This window comes from Palaemon carinicauda, chromosome 1 (assembly GCF_036898095.1).
Source record: "Palaemon carinicauda isolate YSFRI2023 chromosome 1, ASM3689809v2, whole genome shotgun sequence".
Classification (NCBI taxonomy): Eukaryota; Metazoa; Arthropoda; class Malacostraca; order Decapoda; family Palaemonidae; genus Palaemon; species Palaemon carinicauda.
The window spans coordinates 3,991,999-4,004,625 of NC_090725.1; the positions used below are offsets into that span (position 1 = coordinate 3,991,999).

The 12,627-nt window shown below is 35.3% G+C and overlaps 1 protein-coding gene across 6 annotated transcripts in view; it reads left to right on the top strand.

Annotated features, from left to right (window-relative positions):
* Window positions 1–12,627, top strand: part of mxt (Eukaryotic translation initiation factor mextil) — a 175,109-nt gene that overhangs the window by 133,051 nt on the left and 29,431 nt on the right. For all 6 annotated transcript variants that reach the window (XM_068379631.1, XM_068379655.1, XM_068379644.1 and 3 more), the window contains 3 exons: window positions 3,931–4,097; window positions 5,007–5,307; window positions 8,268–8,339. In XM_068379631.1, coding sequence (XP_068235732.1) covers window positions 3,931–4,097; window positions 5,007–5,307; window positions 8,268–8,339 — 540 coding nt within the window. The remainder of the gene's footprint in view (window positions 1–3,930; window positions 4,098–5,006; window positions 5,308–8,267; window positions 8,340–12,627) is intronic.

Sequence of the window (12,627 nt, forward strand, 5' to 3'; positions counted from 1 at the left end):
TTGCAAGAAACTGCTATTTAAATATTTTTTTTTGCATATTTTTGATAATTATTTGAGAAACTTCAGGCATTTTCCAAGAGAATGAGACCAACCTGACCTCTTTATGACGAAAATTAAGGCAGTTAGAGCAATTTAAAAAAATATATACTGCAAAATGTGCTTGAAAAAAAATAACCCCTGGGGTTAAGGGTTGGAAAGTTCCAAATAGCTTGGGGGTATAAGGGTTAATAGAGATCTAGCTAAAATTAGTGTATGGTCTAAATTATATTGCTTAAAGTTGAACCCTAACAAATCTCACGTATAAATGTAATTAGGTCGAAGACAGTGGCTTTTCAATATTAAAATCATTGCTTTGACAATGTCTTTTTAATCATGCAATTAATTCAAAGTTCTTGGTGTAATTCTTAATTGCAAATTTACTTATGCGAAGCACATTTTGTCTGTTTCTTCAATTGCACAGAAAATGAGCTTACTATGAAAGTTTCAAGATTTTTGATGATCAGTCTATCCTGAGGAAATGGTTTAATTGATTCATTCTAACTTAACTTGTTTGTTCTTCTGTCTGAACTTTAGCTGTTGACTTTCAGCTTAGTTTGTTGGATAGAAACATGCAGTCTATTTCACAACTTACATTCTTAAAATTTCTTTAGAGGATATTGAATGATAGATGGGTCTGGTATTTTCAATCTAAAAACCATTAATCTGACTGGCAATTTGCTCTCAGGAAGAATGGTTGTAATTTGGAGCCATTGTTATTGATACAAAGGGTCATTCAAAATGCCTTTACCATTTAGAATTTCACAAACCAATGAAGTAGGAGATACCAACCTACTGCTTAAAGGTACAGTAGTTGGCACTAACAAGTAGCAAGGGCAAATTCCCACCCACCTGTTGCTTGTCACGGAATAGCCAATTTTGTCTTTGACTGCAACCGGTATGAACATAGTGCTCTTGCTTTTAAGCGGAGGTGCGCTGAAAGGTAAGCTATGGAGAAGTAGAATTTGTGTAACATGCCGGTTGGAGGTCTGATGCAGCCGAGTTACATTGTGGACCACCTTTCTTGCCGACTGCAGCTGCCAAGAAGTAACTCCTCCATCTTCCTGGAAAGAGGTAGAATGGGTTGGTTTATGATCGCAATGATGCTCTTGGTTTGACACTGCCCGATATCTTCTCTCTGTTAGGGAGATATGTTTTCTGTGCCTTAGTACTGGCTTCCTTTTTATGCCAGTGCTGACCGATGCCTTGTGATTAGCTGTTAGGAGGTTGTCGAAGTCTCCTTCTACGCTCCCAGATGAGACCAGGAAAGAAAGGACCTTCCAATTTGGTTCTAGGGTACTGTACTTCCTCCCACCAATAAGTGTCTAATCTATTTTAAGGTATAAGAGTGTATACTGTTAGGAATAAATGTACTGTACTTTGAAAGTTATTTTTTATTTTTCGTAGCTGTACCAATTTGAGTCCTTCAAAGTCCTTTAAATTAAATCTCTCACCTCAGCACCTCACTCAGTCCCAGACCTAAGACAAAATTGGCTATTCTCTGACAGGCATGTGTGTGGGGCTACCCCCTTGCACCACCTGTCATGACCAAAACTGCCTTGCTCCTATTTTCATGGCCCTTTCACACTGCCTAAAACATACCCCTATTTTAAAGTGCTCAGGTTTTTATAGCTAGGAAAAATACATATTACTTTTGGAATTAATTTTCAATTAGAATTTAACCTCTGGACCGTACATTAACAACTTCTCCAACAAGTATAGAATATAATTGAATACACTGAAGGTGGCAGGGCAACTTGAATCACTTTGTTGCAAACTTCCTTTTTGAATATGCTTAATTTCTGGAAGAAAGTTTGAAACTAGCTAAAACTGATGGTAAGGGTTTGTTAACATGCTCTGGAACACATTGAAGTAAAGGACATCTGTATTATACACATGGTTCAAAAACTGAATCAAGAGTGAGAACCACAATTTATTAGGGGATAAAATATATCTGAGTACAGTATGTCCCGCATTAACAGCTTCAGCATTCAAAGCATAAAGTTACAGCCACATATGTTGCTATTGATATAATTTCTAAGAAACATTCAGCCTTATCAGTAATTTTCTACAATTAATCCACTTCTTTATGGGCATTTGAGGAATATACCACCCAGAAACATTAATATTAAAAGTACAAAAATTTGTTTAAATAATGGTAGCAATTGAATGTGTCGGGTTCTAACCCATGTAGGGATGTTTGATATTTAAACAAATTAAACTGTGAGATAGCATACCAAAATTCCCATAGTGATTATAAATTTTAATCCATCCATCCATATACCAAAGGCACTTCCCCCAATTTTGGGGGGTAGCCGACATCAACAAGAACAAAACAAAAAAGGGGACCTCTACTCTCTATGTTCCTCCAGCCTAACCAGGGACTCAGCCGAGTTCAGCTGGTACTGCTAGGGTGCCACAGCCCAACCTCCCACATTTCCACCACAGATGAAGCTTCATACTGCTGAGTCCCCTACTGCTGCTACCTCCGCGGTCATCTAAGGCACCGGAGGAAGCAGCAGGGCCTACCGGAACTGCGTCACAATCGCTCGCCATTCATTCCTATTTCTAGCACGCTCTCTTGCCTCTCTTACATCTATCCTCCTATCACCCAGAGCTTTCTTCACACCATCCATCCACCCAAACCTTGGCCTTCCTCTTGTACTTCTCCCATCAACTCTTGCATTCATCACCTTCTTTAGCAGACAGCCATTCTCCATTCTCTCAACATGGCCAAACCACCTCAACACATTCATATCCACTCTAGCCGCTAACTCATTTCTCACACCCGTTCTCACCCTCACCACCTCGTTCCTGACCCTATCTACTCGAGATACACCAGTCATACTCCTCAGACACTTCATCTCAAACACATTCAATTTCTGTCTCTCCATCACTTTCATTCCCCACAACTCCGATCCATACATCACAGTTGGTACAATCACTTTCTCATATAGAACTCTCTTTACATTCATGCCCAACCCTCTATTTTTTATTACTCCCTTAACTGCCCCCAACACTTTGCAACCTTCATTCACTCTCTGACGTACATCTGCTTCCACTCCACCATTTGCTGCAACAACAGACCCCAAGTACTTAAACTGATCCACTTCCTCAAGTAACTCTCCATTCAACATGACATTCAACCTTGCACCACCTTCCCTTCTCGTACATCTCATAACCTTACTCTTACCCACATTAACTCTCAACTTCCTTCTCTCACACACCCTTCCAAATTCTGTCACTAGTCGGTCAAGCTTCTCTTCTGTGTCTGCTACCAGTACAGTATCATCCGCAAACAACAACTGATTTACCTCCCATTCATGATCATTCTCGTCTACCAGTTTTAATCCTCGTCCAAGCACTCGAGCATTCACCTCTCTCACCACTCCATCAACATACAAGTTAAACAACCACGGCGACATCACACATCCCTGTCTCAGCCCCACTCTCACCGTAAACCAATCGCTCACTTCATTTCCTATTCTAACACATGCTTTACTACTTTTGTAGAAACTTTTCACTGCTTGCAACAACCTTCCACCAACTCCATATAACCTCATCACATTCCACATTGCTTCCCTATCAACTCTATCATATGCTTTCTCCAGATCCATAAACGCAACATACACCTCCTTACCTTTTGCTAAATATTTCTCGCATATCTGCCTAACTGTAAAAATCTGATTCATACAACCCCTACCTCTTCTAAAACCCCCCTGTACTTCCCAGATCGCATTCTCTGTTTTATCCTTAATCCTATTAATCAGTACTCTACCATACACTTTTCCAACTACACTCAACAAACTAATACCTCTTGAATTACAACACTCATGCACATCTCCCTTACCCTTATAAATTTTAATAATCATTTAAAAAAAATTTTCTCCACAGATCAGTTGGATAAATGTTACATATCTCTTCGAAATGGTTGCCGTGATGATCGTTTAAGTCTGGCAGCCCGTTACCGTCTTCTTGAAGTGATAGAATTGCGTGCAATGCATTGGCAACCTAATGAAAATCTCATAAATTACTATAAACAGAAACTTGTTCAGATTGAAGTAAGTATTTTTATAGTATTTTCCTCAGTATTTGTTGTATAAAAGTCAGTCATTTAGTTTTCTTAAGAAATATTCAAGATCAACATTTGATTTTTTCATATAATGTTAAAGCTAGCTTCTGTTGTATTGCATTTTTGTATAAAGATTGTCCTCTGTAAATTTAAGGTAGATAAGAATCGAGCAAAACTATTATGTGTAGATGTTGATTTATGATTAACTGTTATACCGGGTTTGTTTTCTGGCTTTTGATAAATGTCTTATATAAGAAGAATGCCTGTTAGTGTGTAGTTTAATGTCTATTAATTACCATTGGGGATGTTTATGTTACGGTTTTATGGTTCGATGCCTTTTTTAATAGTATTATAAAAGTTCTGAAAACCATATGTGGGCATTAAATTTTTGACATATAAGGTATGGGAAAACTGCAAAAAGTATAGTACTTGGATCTTGAAGGCAATAGTTACACTACTTGTGTGATTTCATAAATGTATATGGTTCTGAAAATTGAAAACTTAAAATATATTTTGATTTTCGAATAATAGAATATCCCAGAGTTATGCTAGTCAGCATTAGATTTTAGCTGTGAATTATTTCAAAAGTCAGTACATTAAAGTCCACAGAACACTGCTAGATAATGCTGAACAAATTTCATGTAGAGATATCTCAATTCAGAAGAACTTACAGTACTGAGGACCGAGACCCAAGCTAGCTTGCTGCCTGACACGGGCCTAGCCTCAGGGCACGTTCCTTCCACCGGAGGTTAGACCTCACAGAAAACGGAAGTAGGGTAAACTATACAAAACTCTGGTTGGATGAAAGGAGATTCCTGGTAACTCTTAAGAAAGTAGTTCTCGGTAAGTATGTTAGGAAAAATACAAATTACTTAAAATTTGTGATATTTCCTTTTAGGCTGAAGAAGCAGCACTGGAAGACCAACAGTGTGACTTATCTGGTTCAACAACTCCTGTTAGCATAATGACACCGACGGGCACTCCTCAGATGATGATTCCAGGAATGCAGTCTTATCAGCAGACTCTCTACAATCAGACCAATCAGGCACAAACCCCTGTACCCCATCCACCCACCCCAACACTTCTTGGCCCTGGCGAGATTATTAGGAGCTCCGGGAAATTTGCCAAGCCCACCCGGATACCTGGCAAAAACTATTGCAAGGATGAAGTAGTAATACGAAATGCTGATTCAGGAAAAGGTCAGTACATTGTCTGCCTTTCTTTATTTCCTAGTTATAAAACCCCACATTTCTGAATTTCATGTGTGTGTGCAGTTTTAGACTGTATAAAGATACACTATGTAGTATGGCACCGGCTTTAAAGCCATCATTGTTCTGAAGAGTTTTAATTTCACAGTTTTAATCAGGTCTTATGTGAAGATGTGTGTGTGCTGTTTAGGTTTATATTGGTTGGTGTTGCCCATTTTACTTTGTTTTTTGAAAGTTGTCATCATTAATGAGTGTCAAATTATTTTTTTTGAGATTGATACACACTTAGGTTCTATTATAAGGTCAGTCACTGAATTTTATGAATATGTATTGTTTGATATGATTACAGTACAGTGTAGTATAGTATAATGTCGAAAAAACTAGTAGATTTGAACGAGATTATTGTGAGTTTATTTTGTTTTGTAGGTTGGGAATGGTAAATCAGTTGACCGAACCATGGTCAGATTGTGAAGTTTTGCATTTTCTTAATCAAAGGTTTGCAATTGAATAAATATTTGGGTATTAAATAAAAGGTAAAACATACAGTTCAAGTAACGTATTATTTTATTAGTATGTGGTGGTGATTGTTTTCTGTGCCAATGAATTTCATCAAGTATTATAAATTTTAATGATTTTATTAACCTAACCAAGGGCCCAATAACTATTCTGGGGCATGTCACTTTACAAGAGCCCAATTTATCCCTCCCTGGAAAGTATTTTTGACCTATACAGTACAGACCCGAAATTATTTCATGATTTCCCATCTTTTGAAATTAATCTGAATTCCCCCCCCCCTCCCTGTCCTCCCCTAAATAAAAGATTTCAAATTGAATCTGAAATAAAAAGGGAAATATAGGATATAAGTTAGAAAATGTAATGAGTTTTGGTACTCACACACTTTAACTTTGTGTTAAATATGGGGCGTGACTATAGTCCATTTCTTTTATCGAGGCAGATTTGCACCGACTCGCAGCGGTGCCCTTTTAGCTCGAAAAATTTTCCTGATCGCTGATTGGTTAGAATTATCTCGTCCAACCAATCAGCGATCAGGAAACTTTTCCGAGCTAAAAGGGCACTTCTGTGAGTCGGTGCAAATCTGCATCGCTAAAAGAAATTGACTATAGTGTACAATGCTTCAGTTGTGAAGGATGGTTGCACAAAAGCGTTTCAAAATACTTGCATAATTAATTTTTCTATTTTCAGAGATTTCATCTGAATTTCTATAATAAATATTCAAGATTTAATTCTTTAATAAGAAAGTAACAATTTATATTTGAAACTAGAAAATATATTTAATATTTTTTCTTCTAAAAAAAAAACTCAACTTTTGTTTCCTTTGCACACATTTAGCAAAATCCTATTTCAAGATAGTTACATAAACTACTGTATTTACAATGAGTTTACACACACACACACACACACACACACTCTCTCTCTCTCTCTCTCTCTCTCTCTCTCTCTCTCTCTCTCTCTCTCTCTCTCTCTCTCTCTCTCTCTCTCTCACAGATAGTGTGTGTGTATATACATATGCATATACACAAAAAACACAAACTGATGTTATCATGTGAAATACCATATCCAAGGAATACATTGTACAGTAGTGTATAAGGTTTTACAGTATTGGAAACAATCAAGCAAAAACAAAAAAATTTTAAAGTTTTTTTCATATAAGTTTATTTTGAATAGTAGGTAACATATGAATAAAATACCTTGCAGTATGCAATCATTAGTTTTTGGAATTGTAGGAAAAATCTACTAAAGTAATCTCAAATTTTATTTCTAATTTTCCCAAGCCAATCATATCCATGTGTTTGTGTTTCATTGTTGTCAACAATAAGAATAAATATACAAGTATAGTATATATAGGCTATTAGCATATACACTACAGTTTAATATGAATATAAGTATTGTCATGACTTGTAAAATTAGGAAATTATGGAGATTGATATGATTGCTTTATCATCAAATTATTGTGCTAATTGCGTGTTTGAATAAGCATCAATAGTGTAACCTTAAGGACAATTATCATCTCTTACTATTCTTGACATCAATGTATGTCTCAGGCTGTAGATAAATGTGCCAGTAGAGCATGTATTTGATCACTAACTTGGCAAACAATCATTGCTATTTGGTGTTAATGGATTCCAGCTAGAATTTTGCAGATAGCATATTATGTCCTGTTGTTGCCTTATCAAGCTAAGAATGATTTTCCTCTTAGTGTAGAGATTAAATTTACATCTCAAACTAGTTCATGATCATAAACTTCTCGAATTAATTGCCAGATTTATCTTGTTTGATGAAATTTTCAAGTTCACAAAGTACTTACGAAAAGTAAAGTGAGAAAGAAAAGTAGTTTGGTGTTATATCGTATAAATGTACACTATTTTATCGTATAAATGAACACAATCTCCTTTGCCCCTTTCTAGGGCTTATTCTATAGACATTTTAGTATTTTAAGATTTCAAGGTACCCCTCACCACCATAGATTCATGGTTTGGGTGAATTTTATTTTTAAGCTTTCATTGGTATTTCTGCTTTTGAAATTTACTTAAATGTTTAAGATTCTCTCATTTTATTTGTATTTGGAGCTGATGGTGATATTAGATGATTTAAGACGTGCTATATCAATTTCATGGTTTCATTGCCTTATATACTGTGTGTTGGCTTCATTTCATCAAGTGTACTTTTGGAAAGGCAAACTTTACAAGCTCATTCTTCTCTTGAATTCTTGTGTGTCTGTTTTCAGATATATTTTTCAAAAGTATAAGACTTCACTGCACTTTTAATGATAAGAGCCATCTTGCTTCCATGGGGGACGAGTATGCACTTGTTAACTATCTTGCAATGACAGTTATTTTTTGTGCGTGCTTGTTTGTGTGTGTTTGTATCTGCGTGTATGTATCTTTTTATGGACATTGAAGATATATCTCTTGGTCTATCCCCTGGCACAGTTATGGGCATAAAGGGGAGACGGGTGCACATGATTGAGGAGCTCTCTGAAACCATCATCTCCTTCCAGAGAGGTAAAATGTTACTGTTATCCCAGTCTAAACCTGGTTTGCTTGACTATTAACTGCTAGTAAATTGTACTCTCTTAGTTGCTTATCACTAACGACCTGACTTGCATTGACTGACCTTCCTTTAATGTATGTTTAACCACTATTTCTTTTGTGATTTGGGTTTAGTTTTTAAGTCTAATGTTTTAGCATTTATTCCTATTAATTTCCTTGTAGGCCTTCAGATCCTGGATTCTCCTGTAAATAGTATAGTTGCATTGTGGTGTATAGGTATGAAGGAAAGATTACTTTTGACTTGGCGGGCAAATTAAGATTAATTTTTTTTTAATATTTTGAGATAAATGTTAAACTAACCAATTAACTAACTAATCTTTCTCTCTCTCTCTCTCTCTCTCTCTCTCTCTCTCTCTCTCTCTCTCTCTCTCTCTCTCTCTCTCTCTCTCTCTCTCTCTCTCTCTCTCATATGTTAGCCTTGTACTGTACATCTGTACCCATTTTTATTATTCCATCTTGTTTTCCAACCTCTTTAAATTTTAATTTTTAGTGCAACTTTAGGATTTTCCTCGTGTTAATGGGACATTTAAACTGCAGGGTAATATTTTATATATATATATATATATATATATATATATATATATATATATATATATATATATATATATATATATATATATATATATATACATACACACACACATAGATAATGTGTGTATGTATGTTTATCTATAGATATAAAAATATAAAATTTTAATAATTATAAGATTGGTGATTTAATGAGATAAACCCTCAAGTTAACATCCCTTTTGTTTTTTAACTTATAGAGGGAAAAGCAAGTTTTAATCATGAAAGAATAGTGTAGCCTAGATACCAAGTTGTGTTAATCACATCTGACAATAAAAGTCTATTGTAGCCTAATATGAGTATCATAGAAAGAAGTAAGAAATTTTAAGATCTGAAGAAGACTATGGAATACTATATTCTTGTAGACTTGGACTATTGACCTGGTATTGGGTTAAGCCCTTCCATCCCCATCCCTACTTCAAAGTTCAATTTATTTCCTCCTGAAAGTTTTATTTAGCATTCAGGAGATGAGAGTTAGGTATGAGATCTCCTTTTTCCGTTTGCACATTTGCAGATCTGAAGAATCGGTAGCAGATGACTCCCAAAATTCGTCAAGTTTTCAAATTTAAAAGCTGGAGGTTATTATACTGTACTTCATAATGAGTTAAATTTTTTTAGCTTGTTTGTAAGTCTTATTTGTTTGCAAGTTCAAAATAGTTATCCTAATTATCGAGCATTGTGCTCCATTTATAACTTTAATATCAATCCTTAATTGAGTAACTGGTTTATAAGTATCAATAACTTTGGTATAAATCATGTCAATGAATCTTATTTGTGATTCACTTCTTGTTTTCAAAGTTTGTCAGTCGAGCAGCGTGTGCTTATACGGGCTCATCCTTGTCTTGTAACATCTGTTGTACGAGGACCCATGCAACCATAATATTCTCTTACTGCACTGCAAGTGTTTAGATGTTATCTAGAAACGTGGCTTCATTAGTCCCAGTCAGGATACCAAATGCACGTGTTAGGTCCTTGCGTAGGCAATGAAGTGGGTGGGCTTCAAATCTCAGCATAGTGTTTATGGAGAGATTTCTTCTATTATGCATTTGTTCTTATGTGTCTAATGATGTTCAGTTTCTTTTATTGTGAAACTCCCTTTTCCATTATCCAGATTCATTCCATACGCAATAATATTCCAGGATAGAAGAACAATATAGGACTTCAGATCAATATACTGTACAGTATCTTTCCTTTTGCATCTTTACCAAGCTCAAATGAGCAATCTGTCTGTGCAATAATCGATAATGGGGCATGTCTTGATAATGCTTCTAATGCTATGGCACAAATTTTCAATAACTTTTTATGAATGGTTAACAAAATTTATTTTTCATGATACAGGGTATACATATGTGTTAAGCCACGTGACTTTCAGTCGAAGCTCGGCCACTAGCAGTAGTGAGGTATTGGAAAATGCATAGGTTTTTAAAAGAATCTTCGCTCACTTATGTTTTGTGCAGGTGCTTTAGGTGGGTTTGAAACTCAACAAGTACAGTAGGGCAATCCAAGTTTTATTGAGTTGATTATTTGCAGAATCAAGAAGACTTAGTGAATGATAATTAAGGGAGGATAAATTCCCATTTAAAGTTTTGCTTGGAACAATTAAAGAGATATTTCCTGAGAAAATTAATCAGGTTAGTACTGACTTTGCTACTTTTCGATGATGACTCAGGCCTCTGTTTACCCAGATTAACTATAAAACTAAATTCTCTAGTTAAAGTCAATAGACTAATAGCACAGATTTAAAAAAAAAAACTGACTCGTGAATTCCTGTTTGCATTCATAGATTTGTGTCCAATAAAACTATGGGCCATTTATAAAACTGAATGCCTTCCTTGCCTAACCTTTTCAACAGAACGTTCTAATTTCCTAGAACCGTTAGTCAATGTTAATAGCCAAGAGATGTGAGCTATATGAAAGTATGGTTATCTATTGGAACTTCCCTTTTGCAGATTCTCTTAATAGGAGTTTATGTTCCCTTATTGAAGAAAGTTTGTGTGCCACCCTGATCTTGAGCTAATTCTTGATTCCATGAGCAGTTTTGAAAAACTTTTATGTATGGCACCCAAGAGTTAACAGATGTATTTGCTAATTTTGTGGTGAAAAGTAGGGAACTTTAGTATTATTTAGTTTGGGATTGGGATGGTTTTAGATGCTCAGTAGCACTCTGACCTCACTCATGGTACAACTAGTGTATAATAGAAGACGGTTTGAAGCTTTTAGGACAGTCATAGGAAGACCTTTCTTTCATTCCAATGATACCGTAGCTCATTCCTCATATATGTACTCCCCTCCCTACAATAGAGAAATTATTAGTGGCAATGGTAGGTCTTTTGGGTTTCATCTAAATGGAAGAACAAATAGGAAACTAGGGAAAGAAATGGGTTAAAGGCAGCCATGGGAGCCATCAGATATAACCACCAAAGGTGTATAGACAATGATGGCCACAATTTTGAGGATGTCATCTTTAGAAATAATAAATGAAAATTAAATTAGATGGAGTTTCATGTATGTAGATAATTTGCTTATCTATAACCCCCTTTTTTTTTACTGTATCTATCTTTGAAATGTTAGAGTTTTATGGGGGGACAATGAACATCTTAAACCCATTATCTTTAACAAATATTATTGATTTGGGAATCTGATGACAATGACTGCAAATTATATTCAAATTTGTTGCTGTAAAGATCTCACCTCCCAACCCTGCTATTTCTTACAGCTCATGGATTAGATTTATTGAATAGCTATCCGAGACTCTGGGGTCTGTCCAGCTATCCCCAGTACAGTACTATTGATTGATTACTATTTTCAATTTAAAGAGAGATTGGGGCATGTGTAGAATTTTTTCTGTAGTTGGTTTAGTGTTTTCTTTTGAGTTAAGTGTTGATATCACAATGTTTTTTAGAGCTTTATAGTATTAGCTGGTATAGTAAAAAAAGAAATAAGATTTTTCAAATAAATTTTTGATAATTTAGCAAAAATATTCTAGAGATACGAATACATTATTTCCTAAAACATTATTCTTACAGGTGCCCTTTTTAAGTTAATAGAGTCTGATTAAGAGGAAGAGCTTCTGATTGTACGGCATTTAATTTTTTCATTTCCTGTAATTGCATTGTGGGAAACACTGGCAGGTTACTGGTAAATTCTGTTAAAGCTGTTTTTTAAGTTTAGTGCTGCATATTGTAATTTCATATTTTTGCTTTTGAATTATCTGGCAAGGTATAAAATGCACTGATGTTGAGGAATGAATGGGTTGTTTTACTGTACAGTATTTTCATTATTAATATCTGGAACTTGATGCTAACTAACCAAATTTTTCTATTTCTTCTGTTGTATAAAATCTGCTGTAAAGACTTTCTTGTTAAAGCAGTGCAACAAACTCTTGCTATGTTCCTTCAATCATTATGCAATGCAAATGCTTGCTCTTGTTGGTACTAAAGTGCCGTCAAAGTAATGATGGAATTTATCATGAAGTAATGCAGTCTGTTGAATTTCTTCCTTCCAGTTGAATTATAAGAAATAGTTTAACCAGACTCGTGAACTAAAGCACTCCACTAATGTTTAAGAAGAAAATAAATTTGTTTCTGGATTTTACTCTGTTTATGTCGAGATTTGAATGCTAGTTCCTTGTTCTTTGCATGATTTGAATAGTTTTAGAGAATTTAGAAAGGTG